This window comes from Clarias gariepinus, chromosome 17 (assembly GCF_024256425.1).
Source record: "Clarias gariepinus isolate MV-2021 ecotype Netherlands chromosome 17, CGAR_prim_01v2, whole genome shotgun sequence".
In the NCBI taxonomy this organism is placed as follows: Eukaryota; Metazoa; Chordata; class Actinopteri; order Siluriformes; family Clariidae; genus Clarias; species Clarias gariepinus.
In genome coordinates this window covers 8,763,233-8,789,533 of record NC_071116.1, presented here as the reverse complement: position 1 = coordinate 8,789,533, position 26,301 = coordinate 8,763,233, and the positions used below count along the sequence as shown (strand labels likewise).

The 26,301-nt window shown below is 37.6% G+C and overlaps 1 protein-coding gene across 1 annotated transcript; it reads left to right on the top strand.

Annotated features, from left to right (window-relative positions):
- The first annotated feature begins 76 nt into the window (after window positions 1-76).
- On the top strand, window positions 77-26,301 carry LOC128505455 (ras-related protein Rab-3C-like). The gene is made up of 5 exons (XM_053475881.1): window positions 77-244; window positions 2,407-2,616; window positions 20,139-20,257; window positions 22,858-22,982; window positions 25,263-26,301. Exons 1-5 carry the CDS (start codon window positions 221-223, stop codon window positions 25,454-25,456), a joined length of 672 nt encoding a protein of 223 aa, XP_053331856.1. The 5' UTR covers window positions 77-220; the 3' UTR covers window positions 25,457-26,301.

Genomic DNA, 26,301 nt, shown 5'->3' with positions numbered 1-26,301 from the left:
CAGGAAGTGACGGAGGTGATCATCGCGAGCGCGATTTGCGCGTACCCTGCGCGTGCACGGCTTGTGCGCGTTCTCTCGAGCCTGTAGGAGGAGGAGGGGAAGAGCGCGAGCGCGGCCGCTCCTCACTGGGCACACGTCTCTCCAGCAGGCGAAGCATCCGCGTTCACCATCCATCCCTCCATCCATCCATCCATCCCCCGGACCGAGACACACTGTAGCAATGCGGCAGGACGGATCCATGCAGGTCTGACTGGTTTTCATTTTACAACTTATTTTAATTTTTGCATTTTGGGCTGCAGTTTTAGTCCGACGTTTCCGTTCTGTATAGAGCTTGAAATAAGATGAGAAAACGCCAAACGTTCCCTTTTTACACGAGGCAGAAAAATAAAATAAAACGGGCGTTTGTAAGAAATAAAAATAAATAAATTATAATTCACAATTAGTTTATTTATAACACCAAAGTGTTTGCATAAACCTCCCATCTGTAGGGTAAGGTGGGGGTTGGGGAACGTTCCTGTCACCTTCGCTTATGTACGTGTGTATGTGTGTGTTTGTGTGTGTGTTTTTCCAAACAGCAGTATGTAGTATTAAGCCAGTGTTTATATAATTTATTATAAGCTCTTACAGAATATATACATATATACACGTTTTTTTTAGGGAAAAACTATTGTAGATACTGTATCTGTGTGTGTGTGTGTGTGTGTCTATATATATATATATATATATATATATATATATACACTGTATACTATATATAAGTGCCATAATATATTATATAAGTGCAATGAGAACAGTCCTTTCTATAAAACAGTTCTAGATAGCGAGAGCGGATTAATTTATATTCATCCACTATAGTGGATTGTCCACTATTACAGGTCATTGTTATATGCATCCACTACTAGTGGATTGTCCACTTATATGGCTATATATTATATGTATACACAGTATATTTTATGACTCTAGCCACTTTCTCAACATAAATGAGCACCACCACCAAAAGATATCCTCAATATTTCTCAAAAACGTGAAATGATATGTATTTTGCTAGCTGCATTCACGGTTTTGGTAATAGATTATCTGTAATTTTTTATTCAATACTTTTCCATCAAAATTATCTCTCTGTCTCTTGCTTCCTCTCTATACATACACAATTAATAGAACTGTTTGGGATATATCCATCCCAGTTACAGATACAGTATGTATAATAGTTTCATTTCCTTGGTTCAAATAAGCCAGTGGCAAATTTAGTTGCCATTGATTCAAATAATCTTATAAACACATGCATTCCATATCAGTGCACTGTAAATAATCCTTCTTGCATGATTATAAAAGTGCAAACAGTTCTATTAATTGTGTATGTATAGAGAGGAAGCGAGAGACAGAGAGATAATTTTGCTGGAAAAGTATTGAACTAAAAAAAAAAAAAAAAAACTTACAGATAATCTATTACCAAGACCATGAATGCAGCTGGCAAAATACATATCATTTCACGTTTTTGAGAAATATTGGGGAAATCTTTTGGTGGTGGTGCTCATTTATGTTGAGGAAGTGGCTAGAGTCATAAAATATACTGAATATAAACATACGAGGGGTGTTCAAGTCAAACCAGGATTTTTTGATTGTGCAGAACAACAGAAGACATATATAAGAGTAAATATTCTCTTTATGTCTCTATATATTACCCTGCTACACTCGTGCACTTATCCCAGCCCTTCACTTATGCTTGCATACATGTAGGGAGAAAGTTTTCTTAGTAACACCAGAGCCATGATCCCTGAAACCCTGGCCTCCCAGGAACTCCTTTAATGCCCCAAAGATCAAGGTGGCTTGGAGGAATGTGGCAATAACTCCCAGCTGAGTTCCTGTAATGTGCTAGTGGTGTTTGTGGATGATCTTGTGTACAATTCCACAGACAGATGCGTCTCTTTTGCCCGAAACATTCACGGATACCACTGCAGTGGGCTTCGAGCCACCTTGGCCGGGATCGTCAATCGTTCTTTAAAACGTATGAACCGTTCAAATATTTGAACGAGGATAAAATCTCATCACCGTACTGTGCTTGAAATTTTCGGTAAATGTCAGTCGAGTTTAAGTTTAAGGTTTGACTTGATCTTCCCTCGTATTAAGGTGTATACAATTATACATAACCTTGACAAACTAGTAAAAAAAGTTAATAAAGAAAACTTTAATTTTATTATGGTGAATGATTTTGAAGCATGAGTTATAATATGGACTTATCTTTAATAATCTTTAATATACTTAATACCAGTTTAAAAATCTAGGAAAAAGTCTGCAATGTGTTTATTAGCTGCTTTAAATGGCACAATTACTTTAAATGCAAAGGAAATGGTGCAGATGAAAAGTTCATTTGAAACTGAATGAAACATGTCTGTCATCCTGGCCCAGATGGCTGCGCCGCAGAAAGAGAATGCCGATCAGAACTTTGACTACATGTTCAAACTGCTGATCATCGGAAACAGCAGCGTGGGCAAAACATCATTCCTCTTCCGCTACGCTGACGACTCGTTCACGTCAGCATTCGTCAGCACGGTTGGCATCGATTTCAAAGTCAAGACCGTGTATAAGAATGACAAGCGAATCAAGCTGCAGATCTGGGTAAGCAGCGACCTTGTTTTAAACCCCTTGGGCAAAATAGCATGGCTTTCACAGTGTATCTTCTATTTGTTTTATATATGTATATGCTGATCACACCTTGAGTCACATGCAGGAAGAAAAAGATCACGCTTTTGGGTCACGTGGAGAAAGAAAGAAATCACACTCTTAGGTCACATGGAGGAAGAGGCTGAGCACATTTTGGATTGGCTTTTTATTTTGACAGAAAATTATACCTAGACCGTTAAAAAACAGAACTAATAGTACTGAGTTACTGTTATCACCCTAAAGTTTGTTTTAACAGCACGTCCTGAAGTGTCTTATTCCACTAAAACCATGGTAATTATTTTTTATTAAAGACTTACATATAAGGCTTGTGTAATGCAATGAATTATTTAAAAATTTGGTTAAAAAAACAATAATTTCTTTCCAGTTATTTATAGGCTTAGTATATGTGCACATAATTTCTCTGTGATTGAACTGTTCCTATGTTAGGAATGATGAAATATGTAAATAGGTTCATTACTATAAAGCTTCTGGACTCAATCATCATAACACCTTCTGACCAACCAGTTTCGAGAACTGAACAAAAGTGTGGTATAATGTGTTGATGACATATAGACAGGTGTATTATTAAGTGTTAATAGCAGATCACTGTAAACTGCACATTACCCTTTTATACCTGTTTTTTTTTAGCAACATAAGCTCATTATTTATTATTAAATGTATTGTGCCATTACATAAGACAAAATTTGCTGTATTTTTGTCTTGTGAAAAATACAGCATATTTACAGAAAAGTACAGCATATTGGACATTTCAGTTGTGTCAGGGTGGAAGGGATGGAATATACTCTCTATCTTGTCAATCACATTGACTCTACAGTAGTTAATCATGGGTGTTTATAAGTGCATGATTGTGGAAGAGGGTGGATAGCACTTTCCTCTGAGTGTATCATGTTGCCCTGTGACTAGGCGTGCAGTGGATTGCATACTGTACCACTCGGGTCGGATCGTATCGGATAATGGATTTTGTGTAATCAGCTGCATGGACCGCATTTCTTTGATCTAACTGAATTCATTCCAAATGAAAGATTTTAACTTGACTGTTTACATGATGCTGATCTGAATAGATGTGCATTTACATGCTCATAGCATTTGATCAAAACATGACTAAGAATCTGAAATTTAATCTGCTGATAATATAAAGTTATGGATAAAGATATAAAGATAAAAAAAGTTTGCGTTTTTGAGTTTAGGTTTCCCACGTTTTCTGATAAATCTAATTTTCTAGGTTTTGATTGGTTAAAAGAATTCTGTCTCATCTGTGGTTTCAAAATGCGTTACTCCATATGATATGGCAAGCCAATCAGTGCCCCTTCCTCAGACACTCTCTCCCACACAGTTACTGGGTCTGAAGTGAAGACTGTTGGGAGAGAGTTAAAGGTGTGCACCACCCTTCTCCTTTCGATGAGGCTGGATCCAACTCAGGTGTTTACCTGATACATTTTTATCAAGATTGGATCTAAACACACCTACTGATCAAATAAAATTTAAAGTGCAATATAGGGTCTATCTTTTTTGATAATATGGACACTGACCAATCTTTCTTTAAATAAAAGTGAATGTAAAAACAGCATATGTCCATATCATCAAGAATAAAGTAAAATAAAGTCATAAATACAATTAAACAAGTCACCCAACTTGGCAAACCATTACATTAACGAAAAAAACAACAACAACCAAGCAGAGATTAAAGATTTTCTTAGCTGTTTCCAATCTTTTTTTAATCTGAACCAGCCAATCATAGTTTACTAGAGATCTAAAAAATATTGATTTAATTTCGTATCCGAATACTTTGGTGCAGTAATTCATGTATTGCCACACTGACTTCAAAATCTGTCAATCAAGCTCCAAAATCTCTATCAAGCTCTGTTTCTCTATAATCGTGCAGATGATGTGCTCTAAACTATTCACACAGAACAACATCTGTGTGGTGAAAGCAAAATAGGTGCTAGGTTTGTTTAGAATTGTAACATTGTAAAATCTGAAAAAATATTTATATAGAATCTGGATATTTATTAAATGGTGATACTTATAGAATCACAATACAAATCTAATTTCCATCTAGGTATCGTGATAGTATCTTATCAGGAGGTCCTTGGTGATTCCTATCCCTAGAGGTTACTTTGTTTGGTTTCTTTTTTGTTGCTAGATTGTGCAGTTCTCTGGTAATTAGAATACTTTTAACCATCTTGACAATCAAATTTGATTGAATGAAGTGAAACTGTATAAGCGTACAGTAAAACCTCGGATTGCGAGTAACGCGGTTTGTGAGTGTTCCGCAAGATGAGCAAAAATTGTTAATAAATTTTGACTTGGAAAACGAACAAGTCTTAATTTACGAGTACTGAGTATCATGTATTACGCATGCACTTCTTGTTTTGATGCTGAGCGTCATGTAATCACAACTGAACCAACAGTGTCTCTTGCATGTCTCTTACTGGTATAATCAACATCCGTGCACGCGTGTACTGTTTGCTATAACACTGTGACCACGTGTTATTTTGTGTCTGTATGCGTGTGTGCACAGTGTGTGTGTAAAGCAAAAGCAAGTCTCATTAGAGGAGTTAAAAATCCATTTTCTCTCTCTGCTCAAGGCTTAGCCTGCTCTTTGCCTGCTGTGTGTGTGCTCGTCATTGGACACTGTGCCACACACACACACACACACACACACACACACAGAAACTCTGTCGTGATTCTTTTTAAAGTATTGCTTTAAAAAGCAGGTTAATTTGTTTTATTTTTACTTTACAACAGTAATTCCTTTAATGTGTTGCTCAATTGAGTGTCATTAGAAATATTTCTTGTTTATTTTTCCAATAAACCAGAATTTTTGTTGTGCACGTGTGTGTGTGAAAAGAGTGGAGGAAGGGTAACTGTGTAAGATAAGAAGGGAGAAACATACTTTAGATTTACACACACACACACACACACACACACACGTACACAGCGCCTGTGTGCACAAACGGAAACACTTATCTGTCGGGATTTATTTTTACTCTTTTAAAGGTAAAGTGCAGGTTAATTTGTTTTATTTATACTTAATATTTTGTGTTAATTATTTATATATATTTATTTTTTTGGGCTGTGAAACAAATAATTTGAGTTTCCATTATTTCTTATGGGAAAATTAAATTTGGTTTATGAGTGTTTTGGAATATGAGCCAGCTTCCGGAACGAATTATGCTCGTAATCCAAGGTTCCACTGTATACAGTAAAATTGAGTTAAATATGAGAGTATGAGTTCTGTTACTGATGTTACTATTTGTCAGTTAAGTCTGCAGTTAATCCACAGGTCACGTGCGCATTGAGCTGCTTGGAGGTTTTTTTTTTTTACAGATCATAAATCACAGATTAAATATGATCTTCTCTGTGTTACACTAGGGTTGGGTACCGAAAACAAATACCCATATAACCGGTATGTACCGGACCAAATCAGAAAGCAAATTTCGGTGCCTCAATTCGGTGCCACTAAAATGCAAAAAATTTAATTAGAAAAATCTTAAGAACTTCGGAAAGCTTTGATAATACAAATCCAAAACATTGTTGCAGTAATGTTACTGTCCATTTTATTTTTGTAGATCAAAAGTTTATTAGATTAGATAAAAAAATTAAAAGCACAAATTATCAGGAAATGAGACCATCCGAGATGCGCATGAATGCAGCAACTAACGTTACACTTGCTCTGACGGCAGCAGATGGTCTACCGCTATCTTAGCTTACTAAATCAAACGACTTTAGTTAAAATGCCTAAAACTAAACGTCGGAAGTGTGGCTATATTTCACAAGAAAGGATTCCGAAAATGTTTTACAGCAGTTCCATGTAAAAGGGGGAAACACATCAAATCTAATGAAACATTTGAGGGCACACGGAATAAACTTAAAAGCAGAGGGATGCACCGTGTTTGACAACTTGTGGACAACAGCAGGCACTATCTGTGTGCATGACCCCAGCCCCAGTCATACCAACCGTAGCTAAAAGGAGTCCGCCGATCATGACGTCGACAGCAGCCTTTCCGCAGGTTAGTAGTAGGCCAATGTAATGTTAATTGCAAAATGCAAATCTTGCATTCATGCTAACGAATGGTCAAATGATTTGTAAAATACTAATGTAACATGGATCCTGTTTATAATTATGGCTTTCCAGCTAGTACTAGTAGTACTACAACAGTACTTAAATATTCATATATACTTTAAACTTTTAATATATTGTTAAATTTTTTTAAGCATTAAATTTTTCTGTTTAATAAAAATGTATTCTTGAGTTATCCACCATCATTTTGTGGCTTTTGTAAAGTATCGGTTCAGGCACCGTTTTGGCACCGGTACTGTTTTAAAAGTATCGATTTGGCACCGGTATCGAAAAAATCCAAACGATGCCCAACCCTATATTACACAAAAATCTTATGGATGTCACTTTCATAGACAACATCTCATAAACTGGACAGCTTGAAAAAAATACAACGGGCAGCTGTGCACAAACCATGCACCATAAAACATGACCCAAATAACCAGTTTATTAGTTAGTGTTCATATCGGCTTGCTGTTTTATTTGTTCAATTACTGATTTTAAAATAATGGGGCTGTTAATTGTTTCACAAGTCTAAAAGGCTTGAAATTAACTAATAAATTAATTTACTAAAATGAGCTGGGTGACAGAAAATATTACAACTATGCGGAACCCCCCCGCCAAGACTGACTTGTGTCTTTTCCCACCATCTGATTAATTCATATTGAAAGGCTTATAGCCTGAGCTCAGCCTGAATCACTAAATGGATTCTCGGAAGTGACTTGCTGTAACATCATTTGCAAAGACATAAAACTGATTGGATGTCCAGAGCACTTTTAATCAAGACTGTGTCGCTCTTGAGGCTTATTATCAGATATTATCCACGCACTCCGTTTTCTGCATTCTTAGCTTCTGACATGATGTAACGGTTGTTAATTAAAGCCTGATTGAAAACATTACAAGAAATTGTTCGATGAATGTTCACTGGTTAAACAAAAGTGAATTTGTGTACATTAAATGTTTTCACTCCTTATTACTGAAGTGATTTCCTTTATCACTGGACACACTGGACAGTGTACGAGTCGTAGCAGCTTTCTGACACACTAGTACTCTGGTCAACCTTAGCAGTTGGCATGAGAATATATACGGTATACAGTACCAGTCAAACATTTGGATTTACAGTATTTTCTACATTCTAGAACGAGACTGTAAACTTTAATTTGGCTGCTCCTGTCAAGGGGTTGCCACAGCGGACCATCCGATCTGCATACAACTTTGGCACAGGTTTTACGCCTCATGCCCTTCCTGATGCAACCCTTCCATTTTATCCGGGCATGGGAGCGGCACTGCATCCAATGGCTGGGTAGTAGGGGGTGTGGCAACCCACCGATAACAGGATTTGAACCCGAATCTTCAGATCACCAATCCAACAACCTAGAGCCTGAGCCACCACTCCCATCATATGGCATTAGGTAATTAAGTAATAACAACAAAAATACCAGTCAGCTGATATTAAGACATGAAGGTCAGTTGTTACCAGCCTCAGAAATAACCAATTAACAAACAGGACCGCAGATTAGAGCTTTAATGAAGGCTATGAAGCCCATGAAGGATTTATAGAGAATAAGTAGCAGACACATCTCAATATCAAAGGAGATTATTGCATATTTTGGATGCCTATAATTAACTTACATTTAACAATGACTATAAGTTACAGCTGTAAGAACTTAGCAAATTTTGAATTCCTAACTAAGTCAAACCAACCCAGGTAATACAAGTTACATACGAAAATGCTGAAATATGTTGAGCAGGTTACTACAATATCCAATACGCCCTACAGATCCAGTATACTAGCACTAGACACGACCAAGCATCACTTTTTGCAATTTTTCATCACAACGCAGCAGATATTGATGATTCATTTTAACACAGACTACCCACAAAAACTCCCTTTGATCTGGATATGCATGTGAGAGAAATGCATCATGCCGAGTCCAATTTAATAACTGCTTACATTAGAAAAAATTATGAACAGTGTATTTACAGTACATGCATGTCTCATATTTCACCCAGATGTGTGCATCATCGCCTTGTGTACGAGAGAAACAGCTGCTGCGTGTCTTTTGTTCCAGCATATCAAGCACACATTTGGCTTGATTTGTGGTAAAATAATGTTTGGAGGTGTTTGCAAGTTTCATCTGTGTAGCGATGTGTGTCTTCATTCTCTCTTGTCTCTTTGGTGCACCATTTGCAGGCCATCTGTTTAGATTTGACATTTAACAAAATGCCTTCTTCTGCAACACAAACCCAGAATGCTGATTTATTGCTGTAGGCCAGTAGAGCCTCAAGTTGTACCATAGTTACTGTTTGTGGCTCATCTTGTAGTTATTGTGGCTCCATGTCTACTGTTAATGCCAACATGGCAGATAAATGTCGCTTTGATGAAAATGCTTCAAGTATGAGAAAAATCATTCTGCTCTTTAACAATATGCAGGCACGTGTGCTACTTTTCTGTATCTCTTTGTGCCGTGGGTGCAGTCAAAATCCGACTTTCCCATAGAAAATCAATCCCATAGACTCTATAAAAAGAACTGGACAAACCCTTTTTGATTTCAGAGTCTTTCCTTGAACTCCATCATTTGTACATAACACATCATCCCGTGTCAACTCCTACATTTCTAGTGGTAAGTTAAACTACAAGAAGTCCAGTTTCGCCAGTTAGCGAGAGTGATGCATAGCAGACAGCTAGCGGTTTGACACCTGCAATGCAGCTGTCACTCAAATCGGTCATGCCCCTAATTACAAATATGCATAATTTCATGGCTTAATATAATTTTAATCAATGAGTTAAATACAGTTGTCATGAAGATGAAATCTACATATGGAGACAAAAAAGGTTTTTTTAGTGTTAACATGTTTATATCTGTTGTAAAGTTTTGCATTGTAACTAAGGCGTGTTTGTGGGGAATGACTCGTTTTAAGAGCCAGCTCCAAGTGGACATTCAAGAAACTGCTTGTGTTGTCTTTTTGTCAAACCCCTCATGTTAAAACACTCACCTTTACAGCAAACAAAAAAACAGTTTTGGTCTCCATGGCTAAATTTCCTATTCCTGACAACTACATGGGGTGAATTTTTATGTTACTTGTAACAAAATGAAAAATCTAAATTTAGCCATATTTCGCGTGGCTAATTTAAGTGCAAGTTTTAAACTGTTAGCTGCCTGCTATGCATCACTTTAGCTAACAAGTTAACTGGAATCTTAGTTTAGATATAATTTGACTTGCTGTGGGATTAATACAGACCTCTTAAGGTGTCTGTGCTTCATAAACATTAGCATATAATTTAATATTAACCACATTAGTATTTTAGCTAAGCTAAATCTAAGCTAGCTAGCTTGTGGTAACTGATGTAAGTATGTGTGTTCCCATCAAAACCCATTTCCCCATTTATGAATGAAATTTTATTTGGAGTCAGCACCTGCCAAGATGACGACCATCTGAGCTCCCACATTTAAGCTCCAGCGATGGGTGACATCACAGAGGTTTTATTCAGTTCTGTTTTATAACCCTGTAATTCCATCCTATTCGAGTAGAGATACCACCAATAATGATACCTGTATCAGGTCTCGATCGGATACTACGCTGATTTATTCGTAAAATTGTTCCAATACTTATTAATCAAAACCTATTTAAGGCAGAGATGGACACTCACTACTGAAGTTGTTTCAGGCTGCTATAAATGACCCGTTATCATCACCTTTTTCCAAGTAGGCATCAGTGTTGACAACTTTGATGAGAGGAGGAAGTGGAACTATCTTTCTGGCCACAGGAAGAGAAAACAACAAACAGTGAGACTGAACTGCGGGAAGAGCAATCAGGTCCACTTGTGTTCTCACCTCTCCAAGCTTAATCTCAGCAAGTAAAAGTAAGGTCAATTTGATGTAGCTTGGAGAGCATCTTTCTCGTGGCTGTCTTGCTAATCTGTCATAGCAAAGGACCTTTTGGTCTATCTGTCGTTCCAGCTTGCCAGCCTCTTCCTTGTGTTCTCTGACAATAATTACAAAAGTAACACTATAATACACCTTGTTACCACAAAATGAAACTTGTGTCTCTACATGACAGAGACAGTACTGCCAAATCTGCTGTTTATCCTTGGCAAATCAATGTCCTTTTCATAGAAATGTAGATTTGATGTTGTGACTGTGATCCAGTCTTAGGCATGAGGGTATAGCTAAATGGATTACAGCTGTGCTGATATCCAGCACAACAGCACAACCACAAGTATGATAGTGCTTTTATACAACAGTTCCACAAACACTTTTTATTATTAAAAGATCAAAATTTGTTTGTTCATCTAACAACTTATTTTGCGCCGCCAACACATACCCTTTAGCGACTGGCAGAAATAACCAACTGCGACTGGCGAAGCTGATGACCGTCAGTCTGCGTAATTAACAGTAGTGATGATGAAAGTAGTTTTAATCTCTGAACAGTACTTTGTAGTCATAAGGTGGGGAGAATACACCATGGGTTATCTCTTGTTCCATACCCCAAATGCCCCTGATCAGGGGTCACAAAAGGATTTGTTATTTAGCCATGTATTAGAAGCTAATTAGCTTTGTTATTTGCTTTAGGCATAACTTAAACAAGCACAAATGGTTCATAAACAATTTCGAACAACTTAGAAGCAATTATTAAGTTGACAAAGTGTTGTTTAAGATGCCATAACATTATCACATGTTTTCTTGCTAAAAGTGCTGGCGTGACTGTGTTAAATATGGATTTTGGCATTTAGCTGTTATCTCCTCAGTACTGCAGACTGTAGCCTACTTTCACTCATGCTCCAACCGACAGTACATTCAACGATTGATAGAACATCGCATTCAATCAGATTACTCAGTCTGTAATTTGTTGTATAATAGGAATTATATTCCTTGAAGTATATGTTGGACTTCAGTGATAACTTTCTGACTCTGTGGTTGTTTATGAATGAGGCAATTTCCCGGTCAATAAAAGGGTATTTACTGCTAATTAGAATGATCGGATATGTAAAAATATATATGACACAACATCCTGTTACAGTCATTATGGTCTTCAGTTTCATCACTGATATTTGAACTAACAGCATCATTTATGTGTATTTCATCAGTTTCACTGCACAGTGCATTGATCAGGATATTATTCTACAGAAAGTTACTCTACGTGCAAAGCCGTTTCAGGGTTTTCATATTAGTAAAGCAATAGCAGTTTAATTTGATAGGTTGTAGGTGTGAGCACTCACACCTAAAAAGTTCTGTTCATGTTCTGCTGTTGAACAATAGAAAGTACTTGTATCAGTACTCAGTATCGGAAAATACCCAAACAGAAGTTCTTATACTCGTACAGTGGAACCTCGGATTGCGAGTAAAGCGGTTTGCGAGTGTTCCGCAAGACGAGCAATTTTATTTAAAATAAAAATTTATTTATGCATTTTCTTGGTTTACAAGTACTGAGTATCATTAATCACGCATGCGCTTCTTGTTTTGGCACATGATCACACCTAATTTTTCTTGTTGGCACGTGCTTACAACTGAGCCAACGGTTTTTCTCTCTCTTGCGCTGCGGAAATGTGGGTAATTCTGTGTAAGGCAGAGAGTGTGTGTGTGTGTTTGTGGGAAGCCAAGAGGAGGAGGGGGTGGGAGGGGGCTGTAAAAGCGAGTGTGTGTGTGTGCGCGTGCGTGCGTAATTGGACACTGTGTTCCTTCAGTCACACCAACACACACACACACACACACACTTACTAACGCACACTCTCTGTCTTACACAGAAACTTTGCAAGCATTAAGACCAAGCACAACCCCCTCCCACCCCCTCCTTCTCTTGGTTTTGCACACACATAGACACACAGAGGGCATAGACACTGCCTTACACAGAAACTCTGCTCTGTCGCGATTCTTTTCAAAGGTAAAATGCAGGTTAATTTTTTTTCTTTACAGCAGTGATTCTGTTATTAAGCGCCCAGTGTGATTAGCGATGTTCCTTGCAAATTTTTTCGATAAAACAGTCTTTCCGTTAATGTGTGTGTGCATGCACATTTCACACACACAAACACACACAGCGGAAACACTTACCTGTCAGGATTTTTCCTTTTTTTAAAGGTAAAGTGCAGGTTAATTTGTTTTATTTTTACTTTATATTTTGTATTAATTATTTTTATGTATTTATTTTTTGGGGGCTGTAGAACAAATAATTTGAGTTTCTATTATTTTTTATGGGAAAAGTGTTTTGGAATACGAGCCCACTTCTGGAACGAATTATGCTCGTAATCCTAGGTTCCACTGTACTTGGTCTGACACGAAGCGTCAATTGCATTTTACGTTCTAGCCATTGTTGAAACAATTACTATGCTTGGCAGCATGAACAAATTAGATAATAGCAAATATGAATTTTTTCTGTCAGATTGAATTTAACGTATTTTAACATTAAAGCAAGAGACAATTTAAAAAGACAAATAAGATTAAATGTGGATGAGAAAATGGCACACATTGAAATTAATGCTATGAATCATTAGTAGACTGTTGATTCAATTTGATAATGTTTCCTGTCTCAAGCAGCAAAATTCCGACAAGTACTAAACCAAGTACTAAAAGTATATAATAATCGTTGAAATCCTCTGCTCCACACTCCACTCCAGCAATTATAGGTGTTGCACCAATAGCTCATAAACTAAAACAATAGTATTTTGCCAATACATTTGCGGAAGTGATCAGTACCAGAATAATTTTAAATGGGTAAATTGATACAGAATCAAAAACTGCAAACAATTGATTAACTTGCATAGTCAAGACAAGTCAAGTAGGCTTTTATTGTCATTTCAACCATGTACAGTTCAGTACACAGTAAAACGAAACGCCGTTCCCCCGGGACCAAGGTGCTACAAAAATGAACAGAAATAAACTAGCTAACTACTCCACCTAATTAGCTTAAATCACACACCTCTAATTAAAACAAACATCTAAAAGTATTATATAGTAAATAGGCTTCATTTGGCTACAGCTTATAAATTAGAAACTTAATGTTTTACATGATGAAGTAGAACTATTAGACGTTGATTTGAAAAACAAAAAAATCAACCTTTTGTTGATTTAATATACACTACCTGGACAACAAAGTCACCACTTCAGATGGGTCAAATTATTGGGCTACATGAAATATATGAAAAGATTATGAACCCCTTAACACATTATCAAAACCTGAAATGTAGAGCTGAACCTTTAACTTTGTAAAAGAAATGTGGTCACAATTAAATCATGAATGGAGATCACTTAAACACTTGGTGAAATTGCATGATAAAAAATCAGCAGTGAAAACCACAGGTATGTTTAATAGTGAATGTAAGAGCATTTCCATACGCACACAATACGATGAGAACAACAGAATAGAGACTAAACTAAACAGCTGATGTACTTTGTGCAGGACATGAAGTTGCTGAGCACTGAGCAGACCCACTTGACCTTGATTTTAGATCAAGCTGCAAGAGGAAAATTGTCAAGATAAAAGTAAAAAGAGAAGAGATTATAAGGACGCTGGTGGACATGAGCTTCAGTCACACAAGCTCCTTTGCTGAGTTTCAGTAGGAACTGTGACTCAAGTGTCATCTGTGTTTACATCTAAGAGAAAGAAGGTGGATGTTAATAACTGTGATGCTTGTACCTTAGTGTGATGTGCGGAGAGCTATACAGACGAGGCACTGGTCTACAGAGGGTTGAATAAAAAAAAAAGTGCTGCGGATGGATGAGTCATGCTTCACCATATTCTCGACAAGTCAGTGAGTGCATGTGAGGCGTACAGCAAGAGATGACGCATTTCCATCATACTCACATCAGTGCCTCTATTCACTGGGTACGGGTAGTCACTGAATAGTCTGATGAGTAGGAAAATGGTGTAGATCAGACGCTAGTCACTAAATCATCTCCTAGTCACCAGATAGCGGCCCCTCGCCCCCATCCGAAAAATTCATTTACTCAGCCTTGTGCTTTGTGCCTCAAGGCAGTGCCACAACTAATGATCTAACTATTCATCTTGAGCTATTTTTACTCTGTCTCCTTCAACCACAAGGCCTGCTGGGAGTAATGGAAGCGGTAGATAGGGTGAGAGAGGGACGAGAGGGGAAAGAGCTGAGCTTGGCGATTTGTTCTCTGTCATTTCTTCCTCTTATCTTTTTCGGGACACTTCAGTCTGCTTTTTCTTCCGTAGTTTTGTCATGCTCTGTGTAAAAATATGGGCTGTTTTAAAACTGGCATCCTTTCTCTAATCTTAGCCTGGACACACATAAGCATTTTAAGACTATTCCAGTAAGCAGGCCATTTAGAACATTACCTCATAAGGCAGTCTGCGTGAAAAGTGTAAGTGCAGCTGTTATATAGTACGATGCTTTTACATTCATGCTTTACCATTTGGCAAATCCTGATTCAGCAGTTAAAATATAGTGTATCTGGAAGCACTGTTTTTTCTGTCATATACACACACGTTTACACACATAAGGAGCGTTAAAGACAAATTGGAACCTGTGATGAACTTTATTGTGAATAAAGGCGCAAAAAAGGCCGATTAACATTTACAGACATTAAGCACAGTACGATGATGAGACTTAAGTTTAGCAGCAGTAAAACATTTGAATGGTGCAAACGTTTTAAAGAAGGCCGCAAGTTACAGAATTGGGAATGGTTGGGTTAGTTTTCAATTCAGAATCTATTCACACAATGTATTTTTTAAGTATTAATTCGTTCCTTCATTTTTTACCCTTCTTATACTATACAGGGTCGGGGAGAGACTTTATTTCAGGAGACTTTGTTTTCAAACAATCTAAAAAAACATTTTAGCTCCGGAATTGGCTCTGGGTTTTTTTTGTTGTTTTTTTTGTAAGATGATATTTCTCTCTATTTCTGGCGAGTGTTTTCTCCATCACACCTTTTATTGTGAAGCATCAGCTGCTACATTTCCTTTATCTTCCTTCTGCAATTTTTAGCATTGACCTATAATTCTGCCCTTTCATGTTGTTTTTCCCGTCGCTCTGATGTGCTCAGATCGCGGCGCTCTCGGTTTTGTTCCATATCCATTCCCCTGAAGAGCTGTCCGAGGTGCTGCTCCATATTTCTTTTTTGCATCCTACTACAGCAGTTCACAAAAGATAAAACTGTTTTGATTTATTTATTACTCATATGACATTTACTACAATGATTTTTGTTTTTAAATATTATGTATTATTGAACTGTGCAGCTTTTTCTGAGCAGGTCATCAGATTGTTTTCCGGCAGCAGCTACATTTAACTCTGGAAGTTGAAAGACTTTCATTTGCTCATTAAAAATATGTCCTTGTTTCACCCTCCCAGTGCTCCGTTCTCAGAGCATAGATGCTTTGGGGGAAGCTTCAGCCTGTCACAGTGATGTGCACTTACAATGTCTGACGGTATTTTATTGGCCCAATGAAAGGATAAAGGGCGAAGGGATCAATAAAACCGCATGGGGGTGGATGACGGCTTGGGTTGGTACCAGGCGCGTGAATCTCACAGATGGAGTGCAAGCTGACCTGGTCTTTTAGGCTAAGGGCCACACATTGAATAACTCAGCTTTCATTATCTTAATTACTGCACCACATTACTGTTATACAGGAAATGAATTTGAAACGCGTCTTCCTGTTCTCTTTTACAAAGCCGAAAGAATCCACCATCTGTCCCATGAATGGTGTTGCAGCAAAGCAAGTACGTGGTATTCTCCAAACCGTCATCCATTGGGTTTAAATAATTTAATCGAAGTCAGTCAACAGTTTAATCAAAAGATGATTAAATTCCACCTTCAAGTATAAATCTCAATCCTAATCATTGCATTTTATAAGCAAGTCCAATAGTGTAATAACCATATGTCACGCAAACATTTCTGCTCTAAGGGAAGAGACACCTGCTGAAATTCACTGTTAGGTCACTGATAATTATGTATGTGTAGTAGAAGCTGTAGATTTTTAATCACAGGGGGGCAATTATTTGATTATAGACATTACTTTAAGCAATTAATGCCATCTGAACACAGCATGCAAATGATTTCCTTTAGCTTGCTTGCTTTTTTTTTTTATAGATTTGACCTAAAGCTCACCTTTTTTTCACAAGTCAACAGATCTTAGATCTTAGAAGCCCCCAAATGTGTCTGTTCATTCTATTTTTTCATTCCTCTATATGAAATGCAGCATTTTAGCATGTGTGTAAATGGTCTACTACCGAACCATGACACATCATATTTATGCGAACACTCATTTATTTCAAACAATGGATGTGATCTTAAGCAAAAATATTCTAGTGATATTGCTCTGAAGAACGGCAAGCAGTCGGTCGGCTGTGTTTGTTGAAGTCCAGAAGGAAGAAAGGAAAAAAGTCTCAGTTTAGCTGTTTTAGCAGCTGTTAATACAGTAGCACTGCTATGAAATCCCCGCTCTGCCACTGCTGACTGATGTTAGAACATAAAGGTTTGTGCATTGAGACAGCGGTAAAAAAAATCTGATGTCACATTAGGGTGAAAAAAATCAGAATTGAATAACTTCAGGCTGGTGAACATACAGTAGCCTGACTTTGACTCAGACTTCATCAATCTGGCATGTTTCATATTCAGAAAGCAGTATTTGTGTACTGTTTATTTGTTTACATAAATCACATTCAGAAACGTACAGTACTGTACATACATACAAGAACAATACCTATCCATCCACAGTGAATCTAAACTCACAACAGCTTGTAAATGTCAAATACAAAATGTAAACCAATTACATATTAATGAACATGAATATTAATAAAATAATTGCTTAAAGTTATCTTGACCATTTAAGTTAATTACAGATTTCTTTTTCATACAAAATATAAGAATGTGTTTTCAAAGAATGTGTTCACATTCCAGACTTCCCGCTTTGTGGCTAAATGCTTTTTATTCATTTAGCCACAACACGGTGGTTGATGGTGGCCTCTTGTATGTGAGATCCTTTACTGGAACTCTGGGATCCAAACTTGTTCAAGTAGGTCTGTAGTTATATGGTTTGCACGGAGCTCTGAGCTTAACCCACTGAAAATCTTTGTGGTGAATTGCAAGTCCATCTGTACACCAGAACATCACTGGCTGACCTCTAGTGCTAGACAGTGTATAGTACATTTAGGCCTATGTGAATTAAATACACACGCAAGTACAAATAGTGACAGTGCATCCGCTATAGTACTTTAAGTTGCTTAACATTAACATGGGCTTTTGTGATATATGAAATATTTGTGGACTGTTTTGCTGCTTATATTGTTTTTTATTGCATTCCAATTTTCATTCAGCCACGTGAACTCATCCATTTTAATGCAGGAACTTTCAAGCATGAAGATCTTTAGTCTCAAACTGATGTGCTATTTACCTAATAGTGAAGAGAGGATTGGGTGTGGATGTATCTATATGTGGAAACTGATCTATTTATTTACAGCTAAATTTGCAGTTCTGTTTCTATCAGCAGTTTTTACTCTTACATAAGTGCCATAGTTCTTTATGGCAATGCACATTTATATTTAGAATTTCAGCCTAGATACTATCATATTTGGAGTGGGAGAGAGAGAGAGAAGTTTATTTAAACTCTTGCAGGTAATAAGACACAAATATATACAGTAACAAAACAGAAGGTATCAGTAATCATGTTTGTGAAAAATCCCAAGACATCAACATCTGATATAAAACAACATGGAAGTAAATCTCGATATTCTGTAGCACTAATGAAGAGATGACACGAAATAAGCGCTGGAAGTATTTCACTAATAATGTTCAAAGTAAAGCAGTCTACAATCTGTGTTCTGTGGAAGTATCAAGAGGGGACATAGTATAGTGTTTCAGCAGTATCCTTATTGTAAAGTACAAGGGCAATCAAGCCAGGTATAGAAATGAGCACAAGGTGCCGTGACTGTTTGTAACCCTCTTGCACTACTGAATTAAACTCAGACTGGATATTCATATTTTTTTATTTATAAAAAAAAAATCTGTTATAATGTGGATTCCAGGCATGGTAGTGTAGTGGTCAGCACTGTGGCCTCCAGCGTCAAGGGTCCGAATTTCCAAATTGCTGCCATGAATGAGTGTGTGTGTCCTGCAATGGATTGGCACCCTGTAATATTAATAGTACCCATTAATACAGTATATTGCTGTGTGACCAGCAAAAATCACAGAATTTTATAAACTAACAGTTCTTTAGGAAAGTTTTTTATTGTTGAATTCGACTGAGATTATGGTATAGAATTGCATTTCTAACATCAGGTATTTCATAACACAGATATTGCAGCATTTGCTTAAAGCCAGTTCTTGTTACTGATCTGTTTCCGATGCCTCTGTACATTAGACAGTGAATTAATGTATATAATCTGTATATTTACAGAATCCCGAAGTCAGTAACTGTGCCTCCCATACTCGCTTCACCTCTTTCGGTCCGGCTTATTTTGTACTCCCCACTGCTAAACCCAATCTCCATGGTAACACCGAGGGGATTTCTTCTACATTTTCAAATACCTCTCTCTGAGAGCAATCAATTAAATTGATGCTCGGTCTCTCTGATTCAAATGTCCCTATAGCTGCTGTTCATTTGAATGGATTTTTTTGGATAATACATTTTATAGTCAGTAGTGGGTTTTGCTGCAAGTGCCTTGAGGCTTGAGAAACACAATAGGTTTATTTCTAAATTTCTTTGTTATTTTTAGCTTACTATCCCAGACAAAAGATTAAATGCAAAAGTCTTTGGTATGTCTTTTCAGAGACTGAGCTTAACGTCATTGTATACATATTTGATGCACTGCCTGTCCAATAAATAAATAAATGAATAAATATCACACAGACTAATATTTTGGTTGTCACTATTGATTTCTCTGTTTAATGTGATGACCAGTTCCATGTATAAAAATTATTCCTTATCCTCCAAGAACCACTCTTTCACTATTTAAGTCCTGGAATATACCTCTATGCCTACATGGAAAAACTCCATAGATGTGATACCCTCGTCATTCGGTACATTCAGCTCATCAGCTGGCTGAGTGAAATGCTTATACGACCGTTCGTGACCTTAGATTATTAAGATTATCAATAAGAAATCAATTATGAAATAGAATAAGAATAAAATATGAAAAAACTTAGCCGCAGAAAAAACAATAGAAGAAAAAAATATAAAATATAGGATATAACTTATCTGTACAAAATATAGACAATAATGGCCATACAAATATGGAAAATATGGAAAAATGTGCAAAATTAAATGAAATAGAAATGTCCAGGGTGAGTGCAGATGTGCATGAATGTTCAAGTGTATAATGTATAATGTATTGCCACATCATGTTCCATCACTTGCAGTGACGACTTGAATGGATGTGTGGGCAGACATTTATATCGTATTAAGTTGATATTGTGTGCATGTGTGTCTGCGTGTGTAGGATACAGCAGGACAGGAGCGCTACAGGACCATCACAACAGCCTACTACCGTGGAGCCATGGGCTTCATCCTCATGTATGACATCACCAATGAGGAGTCGTTCGGAGCGGTGCAGGACTGGTGAGACTCAGATCTAGTCCTTTCTATAAAACACTAAAAGACTAAAGTGTGTGTGTGTTCTTGTCAGGATAAAAAGCACTGTGTGTTTTATGGAAGTAAGTGACTCATTGTCTGCTGAGAGCTAACCTTTCTGCTCAGAAACGTCAGTGACAGAACTGAAAATGAAAAAAAATGCCAGAGTGGGAAAAAGATATCTTAATTAGCACACGTGGTGAGAAATGAAAATATAAACTATGTGGGGAAAAAAGGCTGATAGTATCAGCTTTAGGAGACTATGAGAAGATTTTGAATGACTTCCTTTGCGAGTCTGAATAGGAGCTAAATAAGAACGTGAATGAATAAGCGCTTCTTTCGTGATCTTTTAGCACTGGCGTGCGTGACATTTACCTGAAGGGGGGAAAAACAGAGGTACGGGGTTCTAAAGAGAAGCTGCGGTGTTAATATTTAATGGAGTTCATTTACATTTCTTTAGGAGAAAGTACCTTGGACGCAGACAAACTCATCCGGTCAGTTCATTCTGAATGAGGCTTTATTGATCTGCCTGATGGGTAATTTGGCTGAGGTTAGGGAGCGGATCGTGATTTAATTAGACAGCAGGGAGGCTAACGAGAGGCCTGACAATATGCTGAGGAAGTAGAAGCGACATATCGCCATAAGAGACAGAAACGCTAACCTAGCGCATGAGCAGCAAAGTTTCTGAAGATTGCACATGTGGTGCTGTGATGAAACTAAGCCCTGTTTGATCTGCAGTAACGGCGGGAATATGACAGCATGATTTTGATATTAAACATATAAAGAACACGGCTAAAGAAATCGTATCCCATGTTTTGGTTGCTACAGGAACCTTAGAATAAACTGAGTAGACTAAAGAGTAGCATGAGCTAACATAATATAATAAAGTACGTGGAGGTGCACGGTATTGGTCAAAAGTATGTGGACACCTGACCATCACACATATATACTTGTAGCTTTATAAACATCCCATTCCAGAATTGTTATTGTAATAACCTGCTTTATTCTGGTAAAGCTACTTGAGTTCCTTGGTATGTCTTTGTGGAGCTCGCTTTAAGCCAGAACAGGTTGATGCTACAGCATACAAAGTCATTCTAGACAATTATGTGTCTGAATTTTTGTTGGAACAGTTTGGGAAGGAGCCACATATGGGTGTGACAGTCAGGTAAAAACATGTATTACATTTTGCCCATATACGTTGCCTACGTGATCGACTCAAAAAAATTAAAAATTGGCCGTTTAGGTAACAGCCTTGGCAGCAACCTCATTTCCCCTCTTATCTGTTCCAACCACTCAGCATTCAGCATCACCAGATATCATCATCTGCACCTGTTTCTTACTGGGTCAGGCATTTTCCAATTCAATTAATTAGTGTCCAATTCCTCCGTGTCACTAGGGGCGCTTCCACTTTAAGACTATCACGTGCTTTCTCCGGACCCACTCGGAGGACAGCACTATCTGCTGCTTGTGCTTGCGTGAGCTCACAGACGCCTCTAATTGGCTGTAGAGCCATGATTAATGTGGGAGCATCATCCCTCCCCCTCTAAGATAGCTCGGCCAATCCTCTCCTTCTAGACCTCCAGCTGCGGGAGGTTACAGCATCACCCGGGAATCACTGGTTCGTATTTTAAGTTAGATGGTTTTTATGGTTGAATAATTTCTAGGTCACTGTGTGGCTTAGAGAACAAAAAAATTCTCTAAAACTGGTAAGGTACCACAAAAAAAAGAGAGCCACATGAAGAGATTTTTCTTCGCAATGAAGACAACATTAAAAAATACAAGAAGGTCTTGCTCTTTAAAAGCAAAATATAATGATCAGCGATGTTTCAAGCAAAGTGTTTTTAGAAAAGGATCATCATTTTTCTTCTTTGTATAAGGTAAGAAAATAAATAGTTGAATCTTGGACGTGCCATCTTTTTGTTTTAATTTGTAGTATATAATGGTAATAATAATAATAATAATAATAATAATAATAAAAGATAGACTTTGAAGGTGGAATAATCTCTACCCACTTTTCCTTAAAAGACCTGACAAAAGATTAAGCTTATCAATGTTTCTAGTGTAAAAGCAGTTTCTCTTATCAATAGTAAAGCAAACCCACAGAATTCAATGCCAGGTGTGCATGCAGGGCAGAAGTTTGTGCTTCGCTATGGTTCAAAAACTACTTCTGACCAAAATACAACACTGTTTAGTGTGAACATTGCCTGCATAAGGAAGACAACCACACATACACACACACACACTACTTGGCTCCTGGCTGTTGCTATGGCACCAATTACTGAAGCGAGCAGTCTTTTAAAGCTAGACATGAGGAAGGTGTGTACAAAATGTTCTGTAGACCATGTTTATCAGAAAAGGATCCTCCAGAGAGGGTTTTTAAAAAGCGTTTATTAATTTCTCTATACCATTTATAATATAATAACTGTTTGAAATGAATCAGCACCTATGAGGTCACCTGGGGCATTTAAATACAGTGTGATGTCCTTGGGCCTCTCGAGGACTGACTGATGTTCAGTGCTTACAGTGTCTGTGGCTTTAATATCAGTTGATGAATAGATTAAAATACCCACTGTTGCATTTGTGTCCAGGTCAACCCAGATAAAGACCTACTCCTGGGACAATGCACAAGTCATCCTGGCTGGTAATAAGTGTGATATGGAGGAGGAGAGAGTTGTGTCAGTGGAGAGTGGCAGACTGCTGGCCGAACAGCTCGGTAAGTGCATTTCACCAATAAACCTTATTTATCTGAAACAGGAATCCTATCCTTTGGGATCATTTAACTGAAATGCTGTAAAAAGGTGCTATGAAACGTGAACTAGCACCTAATAAAAGAAAGAATACAATATTTAAATAAGGATTGTTGAACACACTAAAATCATTGCGTATCCCTGAGCTCTGGAATACAGAGAAATCAGCCATAACATTATAACCATCTGCCCATTATTGAGTAGGTCTGTCCTTTTGCTACCAAAACAGCAATGCACTGTGCGTTCTGACTCCTTTCTATTGCATTAACCTTTTCCTCAATTCGTTTCCTCAGTTAGACCATGTAGTCTAGCCATTACAACCTGGTCCTCTTTACAGTGCTACATTTACACTACCCTGTTACAATATCACCTGGGAGTTGGTGGGATATACTGTACGGAATGCGGCAAAACATGCAATACTGAAATCATGCATCTCAGACGTGCATTTGCTTTTGTCAGCGGGGCATGGCTCCAGACACGCGTGTTCCCATTAGTGAAAAGGAGTGTTGTGCACTTGTTGTTGAAATGGGTCAGTCGATGAATTATAATATGAAGAGATGAAATATAATAATATTCATAGTTGAGTATTACAGTATTTACACTAATTGTTCACGGTCCGTAGTGATCAGGACATACTGTAGCAAGTGGTCCAAGGAAAGGAAAACCAGTGAACCAGCAACCTAGTCAAATTCAAAGTCACGTATACAATCATACACAGTATGATAAGCAATGAAATGCTTATACGACTGCCCATAACCTACAACGAAAGATTTCTTTATGAAGGAATAAATTCCACTAGAGAATACAATTAAATAAAAAAATCTTTATAAAATAATAATAATATTTTTTTTAATATAAAAATTATTTACATTTATGCTGAAAATTTACAATATTTATCAAATTAGAATTAAAATAGAAGGGTATAAATAATGCTGGATTCACAGACTAAAAGAAAGAAATCATAACTCTAAAGTATAAAAGTGTTAGAATAAAGAAGTGTAAAGATATGTTGGGTATGACAATTGTTAAAGAAGTTACTGCTGGACCCAGCTCAATGCTGGTGGGTGATCATAATGTTATGGCTGATCTGAGTGTATACTGTTGTTCTGCGTTAGAGAAAACTGAACGTAATACCCTGCAGTGCAGCTTTCCAGGTTTACGCTACATAAAATTAAACCCGTGCAGCAAAAACATTTGAGGTGAATGTTGCATACCTTCGCTGCGAATAAATTAGAGCAGATGAAACATTTGCTTTCAGCTCACAGCTCAGGCGATAATTAAACACATCTGATTAGATGACACCAAGCACTCATTAACAGCTCCTCATGCAGTCTGTGCCAAAAACCAAAACTGAAATCATTGTTTAAAGAAGAGACTAAAGAACGAGGGAGAGGCTGAGAGAGAGAATGAAAGAAAGACAGCAAGTGTGAAAGTGAGGATTTATGTGAGGCTAAAAATGAGAGAGGCTGAGAGAGAGACTCAGAGAGAGAGAGGCTTAGAGTGGAGCTGAGAATGAGACTGAGAATGCGGCTGAGATTAAAACTGAGAATGCGGCTGAGAGAGGCTAAGAGTGAGACTGAACCAAGGACAAAGTAAGACAGAGCAAGAGAATGAGTGAGATTACGGGAGGGGCTTTGGAAAAAGGCTAAGAGGATAAAAAAGAGAGCAAGACTGAAGTGTGAGAGTGAGAATTTAAATAAAGCTGAAAATGAGACTGTGGGTGAGACTGCGTGAGAATAAGTGTGAGATAATGAGAGGGACACTGAGAACGAGGTTGAGAGTGTGAGAATGAGAGAGAGAGGTTGAGAGTGGGATTGAGAGAGAAAATGAACAGATGTTTTAGTCAGGAATGTAGTTGCAGTCGATACAAGCTGGTTTACAAACAGAGAAAGAACAGAATTCATGCAATTCATTCGTGTGTGGATCTCACTGTGGCCTTTACTCTGCTCTCACTCGACATAGAAAATTAGGTTCAACTAAAAATAGAGTTTAGTTCATTCCTGTTTGATCTATTGTTTGAGTTTATAACAGTTGAGTGGTGGATGACATTTGGTTCTGTAGCACTGGATCACGCTCAGCTCGTCTTGAACTGGATAAGTATCTTTGGATAAAAGCATCTGCCAGATGAATGAATGTGGCTGAGCAAAGAGACATGGGTTTGCTATTTAATCTCATTATTATATTTCTGCTTGTTGGTTAACACTCAGTGTCTCTCTGTAAATGTATCCGGTTTTTGTTTCTCCAAGGCTTCGAGTTCTTCGAGACAAGCGCAAAGGATAACATCAACGTGAAGCAAACCTTCGAGCGCCTCGTCGATATCATCTGTGACAAAATGTCCGAGAGCCTAGAGACTGATCCTGCGGTTACTACGGGAACGCAGGGCAACGCCAGGCTAACAGACAACCCACCGCCATTACAACAACCCAACTGTGCATGTTAGTGTATCAGAGCTCTGTGTGTGTGTGTGTGTGTATATGTGTGTTGTGAGGGGCGTGTGCGTATGTTTATATAGTACTTGGGCTTCTTTAGGTCGAGGCATTAACCCTTTAACGTCGCAGCTCCTGAATGGAACCAGATCTCATTGTTCAGGGAAGGTGTATTAAGGGACATGAGGTCATGAACCCACTCTTAAGCTCCGCCCACATCGCAGATTGGCTGCAGTTGGAAGGAATCAAATGCATTTCTAAGGAAGGTAAAAAAAAACTACAGGTTTGAAATGCCTCAATGCTTGATTGAAGACAAGCTCTGTATATTTTAGCATTAGCACCTCAGTTGGCATTAACGCTCATTGTGCATCAGTCCTGAAACCTCTGTACTCGACCCCACTGCTGCGGCGTAGTGCTAAAGCTGATCCGATCACCATATCTGGAAAACATCCAGGCATAATAATAATATTGAATTTAGGTTTACTAACAAAATGGCGCTTAAAATTATACTTAAAAAAAAAGCTAGTGGTTTCAATGAACTTTTTATTAGTTAGTTACAAAAATAAAATCAAGAAAAGGAAGCCTTTAGTACAATAATAGATTTTAGTGTCTGATCGGGACTGCAGTTGCATAATAACTGATGATTTATAAAATATTTGGTAAAAAAAAAAGTAGTATATTAGAATATATCAGAATTCCTGTATAGTTCATTGTGATAGCTTCTCACGAGATGACTTAATTAACATAAAACTGGAAAAAAATATATATTTGTGTTCAAGTTTATCTTAAAACTGCTGCGAAGAAAGTTGGACACACTTGCATTAACTTTAGATTGCAGTACATCCGTACTAGGTGCTGG

Excerpts from the sequence above, each read along its gene's own strand:
- LOC128505455 (XM_053475881.1), top strand. The coding sequence starts at position 221 with ATGCGGCAGGACGGATCCATGCAG. Across the intron at positions 245-2,406 it reads GGCAGGACGGATCCATGCAG|ATGGCTGCGCCGCAGAAAGA; the intron begins GTCTGACTGGTT and ends ATCCTGGCCCAG. Across the intron at positions 2,617-20,138 it reads GAATCAAGCTGCAGATCTGG|GATACAGCAGGACAGGAGCG; the intron begins GTAAGCAGCGAC and ends CTGCGTGTGTAG.